At 44.1% G+C, this 15,953-nt stretch overlaps 3 protein-coding genes and 1 pseudogene across 4 annotated transcripts in view; 2 read left to right on the top strand and 2 right to left on the bottom strand.

The window, feature by feature from the left end:
* Positions 1-15,953, top strand: part of LOC127203712 (zinc finger protein 235-like) — a 301,721-nt gene that overhangs the window by 113,665 nt on the left and 172,103 nt on the right. The gene's annotated exons all lie outside the window — the stretch shown is intronic.
* The window catches only part of LOC127203721 (zinc finger protein 235-like), a 190,191-nt pseudogene that overhangs the window by 28,728 nt on the left and 145,510 nt on the right, over positions 1-15,953 (top strand).
* LOC127203715 (zinc finger protein 235-like) overlaps positions 1-15,953 on the bottom strand; it is a 176,407-nt gene that overhangs the window by 66,688 nt on the left and 93,766 nt on the right. The gene's annotated exons all lie outside the window — the stretch shown is intronic.
* LOC127203716 (zinc finger protein 235-like) overlaps positions 4,902-15,953 on the bottom strand; it is a 104,821-nt gene continuing 93,769 nt past the window's right edge. Inside the window, exons 2-5 of the mRNA XM_051162565.1 lie at positions 15,075-15,246; positions 8,157-8,283; positions 5,567-6,883; positions 4,902-5,314 (exon numbers count right to left, since the gene is read on the bottom strand). Of these exons, the coding sequence (XP_051018522.1) occupies positions 5,094-5,314; positions 5,567-6,883; positions 8,157-8,283; positions 15,075-15,089 (1,680 nt within the window). The 5' untranslated portion in view covers positions 15,090-15,246 and the 3' untranslated portion in view covers positions 4,902-5,093. The remainder of the gene's footprint in view (positions 5,315-5,566; positions 6,884-8,156; positions 8,284-15,074; positions 15,247-15,953) is intronic.

The following is a 15,953-nucleotide window of genomic DNA, read 5'->3' as shown; positions in this document are numbered from 1 at the left end:
GATTGGGACAGGGTTTTGTTTTAATCTTTCAAGGAGAGTAAAAACATCTGACCAAAGAATCCAGAGATCACTGGACCAGTAAAATATCTAAAGAAAAAGCATGGATCCTTAAGAGAAAATGTCACAAGAAATGAAGTAAATTGGACAAGTGTTATCACACACCTTTATCCTGTCTCTTCTCCCCTGTAAGACATAAGCGGTTAATGGTCTTAATGTGGTCCCAACTCAATTAAAAATTAAAGCTGTTTTGACCCCCAAGTGTGGGATGTGAAACAGACTTGTGAGATAATATGTGGTGTTTGTCCACCAGAAGAGGAACTGCCTCTCGTGGGGGCGTGGCCTTTGCCATCTGGCTAGCATCCTAGTATCGACTCTGAGGGGATGCCCAAAACAAGGGGCTGGTTTTTTTTTGGTTTGGGTATTGCTTGCACTGTTTGGCTGTTCATCACTCCGCTTTGAGATGATCTTAGAGAGCAACACTCCAGAGAATGCTTTGAGATTCTGGGTTGTGTCTGCTTCTCCAGACTGTGGTGGCTGTTGCAGTTTCAGTCACCTTTGCTGAATTGCTGGGTTGCTACTTAACTGGTCTGCTGAAATCCTGACTAAGAGGAGCAGAACTGAGTCCAAAAAGGTTTACTTCTCCTGTTCCCATTAACCTCTTTTCTCTCCCATCTAGGGTTATAAGGGAAGTATAAGCATTAACGGACCACAAATAAAGTGCGTTTTAAAACATGCAGAACCTGCAGGCGGCCCCTGACATGGCCTGGGCACAATGGGTAACTTAACTTCTAATGCTGTAGAGGAAACTGCAGGTTTTGAATGTATAAAGACACTGTTTCAGCAAATTGCAGCTTTCGCCGCAGGGTTCTTTTCCATCTTATACCGAGAAGCAATTTTCTGTTTCTGCGTTGTCTTCTTCCTGTATGCCATTTTAAAAATATTGAAATAAAGACCGATGAGGTACGAAACCCAGATGTTTCACTAAATTCTATAGTTATGGAAAAGATTTCAAAGTTGGCGGGACAACAAAACAGTTTATGGATAGAGATGAAAGCACTTGGGAGGCAAATAGCACCACTGATAAACGGAGGGGGAAAAAAAGGTGTTCGGATTTGGTGGTGACAAAAAAGTAGAGTTCTCTGCTCTGCTTCATGTGCCATGTGCTCAGAGCACCTACGTGTGGAAGGAGGCAGAGAATAACAGGGAGCCAGAGAGGCCAAAAGGGTTCCGTTACAAAGGGAAGCTGGAGAGGCTAAGAGAGGCTTTGGAGGCAGATGTGCCACTAGCAGAATTCTCTAGGACCTACACAGATGCCATCAGCGTTCCCAGACTTTGTGTAACATCTCCCTGATAATGATGGCGCTGAGGCTTATGATGAGATGGCAAGGCACCCAGTAGATCCGCTAGACTTAAAAGCATTTTAAAGTCTATTTGTGTGGTTATGGAATGCATTCTTCTTTTATTAAACAGATGTTAGGTAACGGGAATATGGAACATAGTCTTTTCCCCCAGGATGGGAAAGCATTTGTGTCAGCTGTGTTAGAAGCAGCCGGGCGTGGTGGCGCACGCCTTTAATCCCAGCACTCGGGAGGCAGAGGCAGGCGGATCGCCGTGAGTTCGAGGCCAGCCTGGTCTACAAAGTGAGTCCAGGATGGCCAAGGTTACACAGAGAGACCCTGTCTCAAAAAAACAAAAAACAAAAAACAAAAAAAAAAAAAGCTGCTCAAAAGTATCAGTGGTCATCTGGTTATCACTGTGGAGAAAATAAAATGAGAGGTCTAAATGTTGTTAGAGTTCAATTGCTTGGTGAAGGCTTTGTGCTGATTTACTAGAACAAGCCTGATCTGAAGATAGAGCAATTGAACAATGTCGTGTTGCAGCCTTCAGAGCATGGTTGGGGAGCCTGGTTATACTGCCATCTCGTTGACTGACGTATTCCAAAGCTCTGGAGAGACCATCACAGAATTCTTACATAGATTGGGTTCAGCTCTAGAGCGAGCCGTACCAGACCCTGAGACCAGACAGGCATCGGCGTATGAGAATGCAAATACTGAATGTAGGAGAGCAATTAGACCATTAAAAGCATGAGGAACCCCACTAGATGAATGGATGAGAAACAGCTAATAACAGCTCTCAGGAGTATCAAGCCAATATCATAGGACAAGCCAAAGCTAGAGGTCTCAGATAGCAAAACACTCGGTGCTTCAACTGTGGTACCTTTGGCCATTTACAAAGAAACTGTAGGGTTAAAAGCTCCATACCTCACAATAATAGGTGCATTAACTCTGGAGAAAGTGGAACTTGTACAAGGAGATTCTGGCTGTGATGGTAATGGTATGCCAAGACTTCCAGGGTATTGTAGCTGCTGTGGGAAGGAAAAACATTGGTCTACGGATCGCCATCATGAAAGGAGAAGAGGGGCCTATTAGCTAGCGACCCCTCAGCAAACAATATGTGCCATCTTTCTTTGGTCAGCTAGGAGATAACAAGCTCCCAGGAAGATGAAAACTAGGTATTGATGATGTAATGCATGCTACTGAAGGCAGTGTGGCTGGGATTTGGGTCTGGCCTCAGATAAACCTTATACTATCTCCAAAGGTTACAAAATAGCCACTGGTGTTTATGGTCTTTAATCATCAGGGACAGTAGGTGTAACCTTGGAAAGAAGTGTATCAACTTTCAAGGCTTTATTGTGCATCCAGGTATTATAGATGGGGATTATACGGAAGAAATTAAAATCATGGCATATGTAAAAAAAAAAAAAAGCGGATACAAATTAATGCAGGGGATAGAATTGCTCAGCTGTTACTGTTTCCTTACATTAAGGGAAAAGCTACTCCAGGAGAAAGAATAGGTGCATTTGGAAGTACTGGTACACAATGGTTAATGATTAGGGACTCAATTTAAGGGTGTTGAAAAGAAGCTTTGGTGGATACAGGAGCAGATGTCATGATCCTTTCCGAAAACTATCGGAATCCAGATTGGCCACTTCAGAAGGATTATACATAGTTTATAGAAATCGGCAAATTGGGGCTGGAGAGATGGCTCAGAGGTTAAGAGCACTGGCTGCTCTCCCAAAGGTCCTGAGTTCAATTCCCAGCAACCACATGGTGGCTCACAACCATCTATAATGTGATCTGGTGCCCTCTTCTGGTGGGCAGGTGTATGTGCAGGCAGAACACTGTATACATAATAAATAAATAAATCTTAAAAAAAAAAAAGAAATTGTTAAATTATCTCAAATAAGATAAAGTGTATTGTGGATTAAATATGTAAGACCAGGGGGGCAAACAGGTAATTTGAGGCCCTTTGTGGTTACCATACCCCTGCATTTATGGGGAAGAGATTATACTCAATGAGACAATGAGAAAATCGGGGGTGAAATGGTAGATGCTCCTGGGGAAGGTATTGTTACGTGTAATCAAGGGCAATGGCAAACTGTGCCCAGTGTCCAAACACGGAACATGTAGGTATCGAGTTTCGACATTTATAAAGGGGGCCACTGTGGACATACCAACAGCCTTGCTCCTAAAATGGTTATCAAACAGACCTGTGTGGCAAGAGAAATGACCTATGAAAAAGACAAAAATGCAGGCATTTGAACAACGGGTACAAGGACAGCTAGAGGCTCAACACACAGACGAGTCTACCAAACGATGGAATTCCCCTGTGTTTGTAAAACAACAACAACAAACAAATCAGGGAAATGGAGGACGGTAACAGATTTAAGAGCAGTGAATAGAGTAATTCTACCACTGGTATAGGGAGCCCTGCTCACTCGGGCATGCTGCCTTTCACAAGATCGCTTAAGGCCACACACTCAGAGTTTGTACTGAGCATACCTTTCCACTGGTCACATCTGGTGTTCTTTCCCTATATCCTGTTTGGATGTACCCAGTGTTTTTGTGGAACCCGAACACCTGCTTCCCTCACTCCCCCCTGCCTCCCGCCCCTCCTTCTGCTGACTGTGTGTACGGCTGCTCTGCCGCACAACAAACAGAGACTTGATCGGAATCCCATCTTGTCTTCATTTCTCGCGCCTCTTGTCCCATCCATTCCCACTGCCCCCTCCAGGTACTCCTGCTGACTGGCCTGAGGGCCGGGTCACACTGGGTCCTTTACAGCCTGGAATTCCCTTACCGTCTTTGTTTCCTAGCTCATGGCTTATAATAGTAATTGACTTAAAAGACTGTTTATTTTACAATAACCTTGTATGCGCAGGATAGGGAAAGGTTTGTTTTCTCAGTACCTACTCTGAACAGTAGTGGTCCAATAAAGAGAGACCGTTGTGAGGTACTTCCACAGCGAACGCTGAATAGTCCAACTTTATGTCAATACTTTGTGCAACAACCATTACAGATAATTCTTAGGCAATTTCCTCAGTCTCTCATTTACCATCACACGGATGATATTTCGCTGGCTGATTCTGATGCAGATAATTAAGACATTCACAAAAAGCAAGTAATACTACAAAGGTGGCAAACAACCCTGGTTTTTGAACTGAAACATATGAGCTTTTGAGTTATTTTTTTCTGACTTATAAGCAGCCATTCCCAACTAATTTCTATCAGTATAAAATGCAAAAGCTTTAGGAATTGGTGTTCTCTTTACTATATGGTAGAGAACCCATGAACTCTTTTACATACATTGAAATTGCTTGCTTTTAGGATATTTGTGATTAATTTATCCTAAACAGTTGCTACAATCTCTGTACAAGCATTTATTAATTACCCGTAAGAAAATTACTAAGATTCCTGTTGTATTTTTCCCCCCTGGAAATTGAAATTTCTTCCTCTTATAAGTAAATCAGAAGTCTTTAATGTTATTACTTTATTTCAATGCTAAGAAGATCCATTCTAAGATACTATCTTCCCTTTGCATAATGTGCCCAGTAGAAAATAAGAGTTGAGGGCAATATAACTCAAATACAGTTTCCTTGAGAAGATGCCCAAAGCCTCTGGGTTTGGGGGAGCTTTTAACAATCAGCAGCATAGAGTACACCTGACAGCAGAACAAAGAGACATTCCCTGCAGTGTAAACAAGATGTGATCTCTTACTGGGGCTCTCACAGCACATGCCATATATATGAGCCTCTACCCAGTGTGGACCCTCTGGTGCTTCTGGAAGTGTGAGGCGTGACTGAAGCCTTTCCCACACTGCTGACACGTGTATGGTTTCTGTCTTGTGTGAACCTTCCTGTGAGCACTAAGTGCTGTGCTCCAGCTGAATTCCTTCCCACACTGCTGACACTTGAACGGTTTCTCCCTGGTGTGACTTATCTGATGAACTTGGACATAGGACCTCTGGCTGAAGGCTTTCCCACATGTGTCACATTTGTAGGGCTTCTCCCCCGTGTGCACCCTCAGGTGGGCGTGGAGGCTTGAGGCCTGCCTGAACTGCTTCTGGCACACCTTGCATTGGAACGGTTTCTTGCCAGTGTGGATGTTCTGATGAACCTGCAGACTTGAGGCATGACTGAAGCCTTTCCCACACTCCTCGCATTTATAGGGTTTCTTTCCCGTGTGGACGCTCTGGTGACTGTGAAGGCTCACGCTCCAGGTGAAACGCTTCCCACACACGTCACATCTGTATGGTTTTTCTCCAGTGTGAACTCTCTGGTGAGCTTGAAAAGTCGACCTCTGACTGAAGCCCTTCCCACACACACTGCAGCGAAATGGCTTCTCTCCTGTGTGGACCCGCTGGTGACTATGGAAGACTGAGCTTGAACTGAACCCCTTCCCACACTCCTCACATTTATATGGCTTCTCTCCTGTGTGGATCCGCTGATGGCTGTGGAAGTTGGAATTTGAGCTGAAGCACTTTCCACACTCTTTGCACTCGTATGGCTTCTCCTTAGTGTGGACTCGCTGGTGGATGCGAAGGCTCGAGCTACAGCTGAAACTTTTGCCACAGTCTCTACATGTATACGGCTTCTCTCCTGTGTGAGTTCTCTCATGGATCTGGAGGTGTCCGCTCCGTGTGAAGCCCTTCCCACACACCTCACACTTGTATGGTTTCTCTCCCGAGTGCACTCGGCAGTGGACACTGAGATCTGAGCTGCAGCTGAAGCCTTTCCCACAGCTGTCACACCTGTCTGGCTTCTCACCTGTATGGGTGGGCAGGTGAGCATACAGGGGTGAGCTCTGGTTAAAGCCTTTTCTACACACAGAACACCAGTAGTGCTTTTTTCCTGGATGAACACTTTGATGACTTGGGACACTGGAGCTATGCCCTTTGTCCTCAGGTGTACTAGGTACAGGGGACTCCTTTCCTAATAGGACCTGCGGAAGGAGTTCCAGATTGGGGCTGTCAATGAAGGCTTCTTGGCCCTTGCTGCACTGGGAGGCCTTCCTTTCAGTGTAAACATGATGCTGGGTTGACTCGGGAAAGATAACTTTACCACAGCCAATGCTGCTGTGGGCTTTGTTTCCCTTGTGAGGTTTATTGTTATCCTGGTGGGAAACACAACTCAGAACGTCAATTCCTGGAGCCAACAACTGTGGCTTGTTTTTCACCAGAGTCTGTGCCCAGTGTTGCTGAAGGTTCTGTCTCACAGTAAGATGTGTTTTATCCCAAGAAGTCGGAGCTCTTTCAGACAGAAATTCCTGATTTTCAGTAATGCTGGAATGGTGGCTTTTGAGACTCTCAAGACAGCAGCCGTCCTTGAAGGCCCTGGGACGCTCTTCTCCAGCCACATGGAAAGAGGAGTGGCACTGCTCCAGGAATTGAGAACCCTTTCCTTGAGTGTTCATTAAAGTTTCTGGAGTTCTTGCCAGTTTGATGACATCATCACTAGCCACTGGCCAGCTTGGAAGCCACGCCATAGAAAGGCGCCTTAATGCTGTTGCATGAAGAATGTCCATCTTGTTTGCACTCTGGCCTCCTGAAGGAATAAGGAAGAGAAGGTGACATGAGGAAGGATGTGGACATCGAAGGTCTGGGCCCTTGTTTTTCTATGGAATGTTGAACTAGACATCATCATCAAAGATGAATGTCCCAGAGCTTTGAGGAACAAAGAACTACAACAAAGAGAATGAGCACTCAAAAGCAAGCCATGTTTGACCATGGTGGGAAGTCTGATGTGAGCCCACGAGTGAAGGCTCAAGATTGGACTCAGCCTCTGCTGAGTACCTGCCTCGCAGTGTCCCCTGTGTAGCTGTGCAAATGGACAACGGGAGGGAAGCACGTCTCAGCATCTGGGCAGTTTTACCTGAGGGATGGTGTGAGCCGAGGTACACATGGGTGCGACTCCTCCCTGAGCCTGGAGGGAGCAGAGGAAACAAGACCTGCCTGGTCGTACCCTGTCTGCAGGTTATATGAAGACTGAGCTGGCTCACTTGACTTGAAGCAATGGTGAAAGGGTGTAAAGGGAAGGTGCACGGAGCTTCACAGGCTGAGGGAAAGAGAGCAGGTGTACACAGATTGCACTTAACAGCAAGAGCCCAGATGCCAATGTCCAGCTTGAGGAAGTCACTGTGTTGGAGATCACACACATGTAGGAGGAGATTGGAATAACTTCAGCAGGCAAGTTCACTTGCAAACTACAAGAGAGCTAAAATGCTTAGATGGCCAGACCTTCAACATGTCTGCTGACTAGGGAAGGGCTTCTCTGGGAAAACATCAGCACACAAGGGCAGCAGCGAGTGGGTTTCCCTCAGGCACCTGCTCTCCAACCTAAGATCACCAGGCTCACAAAGGACCAGGGGAAGGGGCTCAAAGGTCAAGGCAGATCTCATCCGAAGGGACAAACATATCATATTCATGTATTCTCACACAAAGAAATGTTCATAAGTTTTTATTTAAAGCACAGCATATATATATTGTAAAATGCAGTCTGAAAAAAATAGAGTGGAGGCTAAAGAGATGAATTAGAGATTCAGAACACTGGCTGCTCCTCCAGAGGACCCAGATCTGGTTTGCAGCACTCACATGCTGCCTCACAACGGTCTGTTACTCCAGTTCCAGGGGATCTGATGCCCTCTTCTCCTCTCTGTGGGCACCACAAATAAATGCGGTGCAGACATACATTCAGATAAAACACTCAAATACACATAAAATACAAAGTAAATAAACCTACAGGGAAAGCAGTGGAGTGTATATAAGACACTGCATGTGAACGTCTAACATTGCCAAGGGATACAGGGAGTCATCCTCACCCACTGACAGAAGGTTCCTGAAGGTCTCCAGTGTCACGTCACGGTACAGCTTCCTCTGGTCAGCATCCAGCAGCCCCAGCTCCTCCTCACTGAAGACCACAGCTACGTCGCTGAACGTCACCGCCTCCTGTGACAGGAAACACATGCCATCTCCATTTCACACCTAATGTCAGTAAGACATGTGCAACCATTTACAAAGTGCCTATTGTCTTACACAGGGTTTCTATTACAGCGACAATATACCATGCCCAAAAGGCAAGTTGGGGAGGAGAGGTTTTCTTTGGGCTTTACTTCCATATTCCTGTTCATTATTGGAGGGAATCAGGGCAGAACTCAAAACAGGGCTTGAACTTGGAGGCAGGAGATGATGCAGACAACACTGTCTTCCTTATCCTGGCTTGCTCAGCCTGCTGTCTTACAGATCCCAGGACCATCAGGCCAGGGATGACACTGGCTCTTGCACACAGATCAGTTGTTAAGGAAAGAAACCTTACAGCTAGACCTTATGGGGGCGTTGTCTCAACTGAGGGCCTTTATTGTCTGGTGCCTATCTTGTGTCAAGCTGACACACTATACCAGCCACTACACACATTTACCCAATTCCATGGCTACAGAGTCGGTAGGGAAAAAAAAAAAAAAAAAAGAAAACACTGTTGCAAGGAATTCCTTAACTTTTCTGCAACTGGGTCACTAGGTCCATAGCTGTTAAATGGGAAGTCACACAGTTCAGAGTTAGAGAGGCAACCAAAGAAAGGAGCAACCTGCTGACTTTGTGCTAGAAAAAGGTGGCAGTGTCCGACGTTTCCTGGGAGTGCACCTCTGGTGCGCCTTCATCCCCAACTCCAAAACGTTCTAAAACCCATTTCATGAGTGTTCACATCATTCAAAGCGTTTTGCACTGGGGGACATTTTGGATTTCAGATTCAGAATACTTTATTAGTAAAGTCTATGCAAATACCGACAAATCAAAAAGTTGCTCAATTTGTGAAAAGCTTGTTATCAGAATCAGGTGGAGGGCACTCAAGTCTGAATTACTCATAATATCCTTAATCCTGTCGCTATAACAGGCTGTACTGGCTGACTTCGTGTCAACTTGGCACCAACTAGAGTTATCTACAAGGAGGGAACACCAATTAAGAAAATGTCTCCTACGTTGGGAGATGGTGGCGCATGCCTTTGTACATGGGAGGCATAGGCAAGTGAACCTCTGTAGGTTCCAAGACAGCTAGGCCTAATGAGAGAGTTCTAGGACAGCCAGGACTACACAGGGAAAGAAAAACCTGTCTGGGAAACCTCCAAAATGAAGAAATGCCTCCATTCAATCTATCTGTAAGGCATTTATAAGTTAGTGATTGACGGGGCAGAGCATCACCATTGTAGGTGGTGGTCCTGGATTCCACAAGAAAACAAGTGAGCAAGACACGGGGAGCAAGCCAGTAAGCAGCACCCGTCCATTCACGCTGCATCAGCTCCAGCCTCCAGGTTCCTGTCTGTTTCTGTTTCTGTCCTGACTTCCTTCAGTGATGCACAGCAATAAGGAAGTGTGCGCCAAGTAAACTCTTTCCTCCCCAGCTTGTGTTTTGGTCATGGTGTTTCATTACATCAATAGAAACCCTAACTAGGGAGGCCATGGTGGTGCAAGGCTTTAATGCCAGCACTCAGCAGGCAGAGGAGGGAGACCTCTGAGTTGCAGGTGAGACAGGTCTACAGAATGAGTTCCAGGACCAGTAGGGGATACAAGAGAAACTGTTTGGTGGTGGGGAGGAGAGAGAGAAAAGAAAAATGAAACCCTAATTAAGGCATGGGCCTTCGAGAACCTTCTGGAACAGACATGCAGCTCATTGCTTGTTCTCAGGAACACACGTCATCCAACAGCACTGGGTTCAGGGTTATGGGTGCAAGCACAGGCTCTGGAAACTGTAAGAACCTTGTTTCACACTTCAAGGTTCCGGGGCTGATGAGCTTGGGCAACATCTCAGTGCCTCAGTTTCCCCAACTGTACAACATTCCCTACGTCACAGTGTCCCTGAATGGGTTAAATGAGAGCACAGAGAGGACCCAGGGCTGTATGATATGCACTAAGCGGCCAATACATGTCCAACAACACTGTCATCACTGTATCTGTTATGCCATTCATGGCCACACAGTGTCCCATAAAGGATGCCTTGCATTCATATACTCTAATACGAACCGTCTATATATACACCATGAATGTAAAATATAAATGTAATTAAGTGAAAGCTACAGAAAAACTGCTATTTTTAATCACTTACCAAAGTACCCAAGATTATTTTCCTTTTCTTCAAGGATTGGATTTTTTGTCCATTTTTTAATTTTTTAAATAATTTATTCAGATTATACCCCAATTGTTATCCCCTTACTTTTATTTTGCCATTCTACCCTCCTTCCCTCCCTCTTTCACTCTATCCCTCTCATCTAGACCTGTGACAGAAGGGGACCTCCTCCCCCACATGACCACAGCCTATCAGGTCTCATCTGGATAGCCTGCTTCCCCTTCCTCTGAGTGCAACTAGGCCTCCCCAACAAGGGGAAGTTGTCAAATTGGGGGCACCAAAGTTCATGTCAGAGGCAGTCCCTGCTCTCCCCACAAACACGGAGAATGTGCTGTCCATTAGCTAGACCTGAATAGGAGTGTAGGTTTACTGCATGCATTGCCCTTGTTTGGTACAGCAGTTTGTGCAGACCCTCCTGGATCCAGATCCAGCAGCCTTGATGGTCTTCTTGTAGGGTTCTTGGACCCTCTGGGTCCTTCCAGCTCCCCATTCTTCCATACCACTCCCACCTGGAGTCCAAGCATCTGTCCCAAACCCCCACTGAGTGAAGACTCTCAGAGGACATCCATTTCGGGATAGTATCCAATTATAAGGGAATATATACTATGTGTGCCTTTCTGGGTCTGGGTTAACTCACTGAGGATGATCACTTCTAGGTCCACCCATTTGCCTGCAAATTTCAAAGATTTTCTTGTTTTTAACAGCTGAATAGTATTCCATAACGTAAATGTACGACAGTTTCTTTATCCATTCTTCAAAATGAGGGACATCTAGGTTGTTTCCAGATTCTGGCTATTACAAATAAGGCTTCTTTGAACAAAGTTGAGCAAGTGTCCTTGTTGTATGGTGGAGCATCTTTTGCATATATTCCAATGAGTGATGTAGCTGGGTCTTGAGGTAGCCCTATTACCAATTTCTGAGAAAGCACCAGGTTGATTACTAAAGCGGTTGTACAGGTTTGCACTCCCACCAGAAATGGAGGAGTGTTCACTTTACTCCACATCCTCACCAGCATGTGCTGTCACTTGAGTTTTTGATCTTAGCCATTTTGATGGGTGTAAGATGGAATGTCAGAGTAATTTTGATTTGCATTTCTCTGATGACTAAGGACATTGAGCATTTCTTCAAGTGTTTCTCAGCCATTCAATAGTCCTCTGTTGAGAATTCTGTTTGGCTCTGAACTCCATTTCTTAATTGGGTTATCTGGCTTGGTGCTGTTTGATTTCTTGAGTTCTTTATATATTTTGGATATTAGCCCTTTGTCAGATGTACGATTGGTGAAGATCTTTTCCCAGTCTGTAGGCTGTCGCTTTGTTCTGTTGACAATGTCCTTTCCCTTACAGAAGTTTTTCAGTTTCATGAGGTCCCATTTATTAATTGTTGATCTTAGAGCCTGAGCTATTGGTGTTCTGTTCAGGAAGTTGTCTCCTGTGCCAATGAGTTCAAGGCTCTTCCCCACTTTTTCTTCTAAAAGATTTAATGTGTCTGGTTTTATGTTGAGGTCTTTAATCCACTTGAACTAGAGTTTTGTGCATGGTGATAAATACAGATCTACTTGCATTTCTCTACATGTAGACATCCAGTTAGACCAGCACCATTTGTTGAAGATGCTATACTTTTTCCATTGTACAGATTTGGCTTCTTCATCAAAAGTCAAGTGTCCATAGAAGTGTGGATTTATTTCTGGGTCTTCAATTCGATTTCATTGATCAATAAGCCTATTGCCATGCCAGTACCATGCTGTATTAATTACTGTTGCCCTATAATAGAGCTTGAGATCAGGGATGGAGATTCTTCCAGATGATTTTTTATTGTACAGGATTGTTTTAGCTATTCTGGTTTTGTTGTGGTTGTTGTTGTTTGTTTTTCCATATGAAGTTGAGACTTGGTCTTTCAATGTCTTTTAAAAATTGTGTAGGTATTTTGATAGGGATTACACTGAATGTGTAAATTGCTTTTGGTAAGATGGCCATTTTTACTATGTTAATTTTCCCGATCCATGAACAAGGGAGATCTTTCCATCTTCAGATGTCATCTTCAATCTCCTTCTTCAGAGATTTGAAGTTTTTCTCATACAATCCTTTCACCTGCTTGGTTAGAGTTATACCTAGATACTTTATATTTTTTGTGGCTATCATGAAGGGTGTAGTTTCCCTAATTTCTTTCTCAGCCTGATTGTCATTTGTGTACAGGAGGGCTACTGACTTTTTTTGAGTTGATTTTGTATTCAGCCTATTTGCTGAAGGTGTTTATGAGCTGTAGGGGTTCTCATGTGGAATTTTGGGGGCCACTTATGTACACTATCATATCATCTGTGAAGAGGAAAAATTTGACTTCCTCCTTTCTGATGTGGATCCCCTTTATCTCCTTTTGTTGTCCTATTCCTCTGGCTAGAACTTGAAATGCTATATTGAAGAGTATGGAGAGAGTGGGCAGCCTTGTCCAGTCCCTGAATTTAGTGGAATTTCTTTGGGTTTCTCTCCATTTAATTTGATGTTGGCTATTGGCTTGCTGTATACTACCTTTATTATGTTTAGGTATGTGCCTTGTATTCCTGATCTCGCCGAGACTTTAAACAAACATGAATGGGTGTTAGATTTTGCCAAATGCTTTTTCAGCATCTAAGAAGATGATATGCTTTTTTTTTTTTCTTTCAGTTTGTTTATATGGTGGATTACATTGATGGACTTCCATATATTGAACCATCCCTGCATACTTGGGATGAGGCCTACTTGGTCATCATGAATGATATCTTCGATGTGTTCTTGGATTTGGTTTGGGAGTATTTTATTGAATATTCTTGAATCAATGTTCATAAGACAAATTGGTCTGAAATTTTCTTTGTTTGGTCTTTGTGAGGTTTAGGTATCAAGGTGACTGTGGCCTCAAAAATGAGTTTGACAATGTTCCATCCATTTCTATTTTGTGGAGTAGTTTGAAGAGTATCGGTATTAGCTCATCTTTGAAGGTCAGGTAGAATTCTATGCCAAAACCATCTGGTTCTGGGATTTTTTTTTTTTTTTTTTGTGGGGTGGGGGTGGGGACTTTTGATGACTGTTTCTATTTCTGTAGGAGAAATAAGACTATTTAATTTGTTAATCTGATCTTGATTCAACTTTGGCTAGTGGAATTCATCAAGAAAATTGTTCATTTCCTTTAGATTTTCAAATCTTGTGCCGTATAGGCTTTTGAAGTAAGACCTAATGATTCTTTGTATTTCTTCAGTGTTGTTATGTCTCCCTTTTCATTTCTGATTTTATTGATCTGGATAGTGTCACTCTGCCTTTTAGTTAGTTTCGCTAACGGTTTGTCTATCTTGTTGATTTTCTCAAAGAACCAGCTCTTGGTTTAGTTGGTTCTTTGAATTGTTCTCTTTGTTTTTAATGTATTGATTTCAGCCTGGAGCTTGACTATTTCTAGCCGTCTACTCCTCTTGGGTGTTTCTGCTTCATTTTTTCCCTAGGGCTTCTAGACGTGTTGTTAAGTTGTCCATATGAGATGTTTCCAATCTCTTTATGAAGGCACTCAGTGCTATGAACTTTCCTCTTAGCACTGCTTTCAATGTGGTACCCAGGATTTTTTTTTAAAGTGTCCAGTTTAGGCCTGAATACAGAGAATCAGGGATACTTACCACATATAAGATAACTAGAGAAATCACCACTGTTATTAGCAAAACAAGCATTTACTCCTGGAACTGACAGTACTGGGTAGCTGGAGAGCTTGGCTGACCACCATGTCAAATACCTTTGCATCAGTATTCAGGTTAAATTTACTGACTCGTGCCTCCTGGGTGCTTGGGGTACAGAGTTTCCAGGCTCCTGGTATTTCAACACCAGAGCACACAGTTCATTTGATCCCAACCTGTGTGTACATGTGTCTATCCTTTCTTCATTTGCTATCACCCACAGTAGGCTAGGATGGCTGACAAGGGTGCACAGAATCCTAGAAAAAGGAGACCCTGTTTCAGCACAGTGAAAGAAAAAAAAAAAAACCCACTTCCAAAAGCTGACCTCTGACACCTACATGTATGTCTTGACATGCTCATAACCAACCCCCTCACACAATAAAGATAATATACAATATTAAGATAAAAAAATAATAAATCATTTGAGTATGAAGAACTTACACTTTTTTATAAGATGAAATTTGGCCAATTATGAAAAATTATGTCAGTTTTAAAATATAAGTGAGGCTACATTTTTAAAAAAATGTTTGTGTATGCCCTGTGTCTGTATGTACATGTGTGTGCAGGTACTCTGGGGGGCTGAAAAGGATGCTGCATTCCCCGGGGTTACAGTTACAGGCAATTGTAAGCTATCAGGAGTGGGTGATGGGAACCAAACTGAGTCAGTACTTCTAACTACTGAGCCCTCTCTGCAGCTCACTTTCTCTATCTCAAAATTTTGGTTCCCTTTTTCATTTTCATGTCTGCAATGTACTTTGAGCACATGTCCCCCCACTAACCTCTCTTATCCCTCCTCCTTCTAAACCTTTCTTCTCAGCAACACCCCCTCACACTGTCACGCAGTTCAGTGTGGCTCAGCTGCACAGTGCTTGCCCAGCATGCAGGGGTCCTGTTTTCAGTCCCTAGCACTGGGGGGAGTGGGGGAAGCCACCGACTTACCTGTGACTTGGTCATTGCTCTCTTCTTCTCTTTGACACAAGGCAGGGCTCTGGGAAGCAAGCTGGGGGAGGAAGGGCGTCATGAGAGCATCGCTAGGACAGTCAGTCCACATGGCTGCCTCAGCCTTCCCATCAGCCCCAAGCGCTGGCATTCCAAGTCTGTGCGCCCAGACCTGGCTTTTCTATCCACTTCCTGTTAACCGGGAGTCTCAGCCTCCGGGTTACCAAGCCATCTGTGCTCCTTCTCACTCATAGAAAAGGGTTAGGAAAGCCCACAATCTCTATTTCTGGCAGCTTCAGGGGTACAGGGGGCCATTACCTTCACAATGCTGCCTGGGCCGATGGGATTCACAGAAAAACAAACTTTAAGATGCCTGGAACTCTCTTAGGAATGCTATGTCATGGCTGACCACCACTCTCAGAAAGGTCTGTTAACTGTGCCAGCTATCTTACCTATAACTGTCTCTGTACGTAGGTGTGAATTTCCACCCCTTTGCTCTAAAAAGGTTTAAATAGTAGTAAACGTTGCTCATCTAAAATAGCCTCCTCCCCAAAGTCACTTTTCCCATGAGAATGAAGGTAATGATTAATAAAAACCTAAATCCTCTCTAAGGAAAAAGGAGTTTGGCCCTGCGGTAGGACTCAGTTGATAATGGTGACTGTCACTGAGCCCGACAACCTGAGTTCGAGTCTATGGACACCAGGCGATTGGAAGGAGAGACTGGACTCCCTCAAGTTGTCTTCTCTCTCCTCCTTATACAAGCCTGGCCACGCCCCTTCTCTAAGTAAATAAATAAATCACATATAAACCAGCGCTGCACACCACTTAAGGCGTCAGGGCACCGGCCTCCGTCCCCACAGCTCCTCTCCAGGCTCCCTG

This window comes from Acomys russatus, chromosome 19 (assembly GCF_903995435.1).
Source record: "Acomys russatus chromosome 19, mAcoRus1.1, whole genome shotgun sequence".
Lineage (NCBI taxonomy): Eukaryota > Metazoa > Chordata > Mammalia > Rodentia > Muridae > Acomys > Acomys russatus.
The sequence above is the reverse complement of the archived record's forward strand: the minus strand, read 5'-3'. Positions and strand labels throughout refer to the sequence as shown.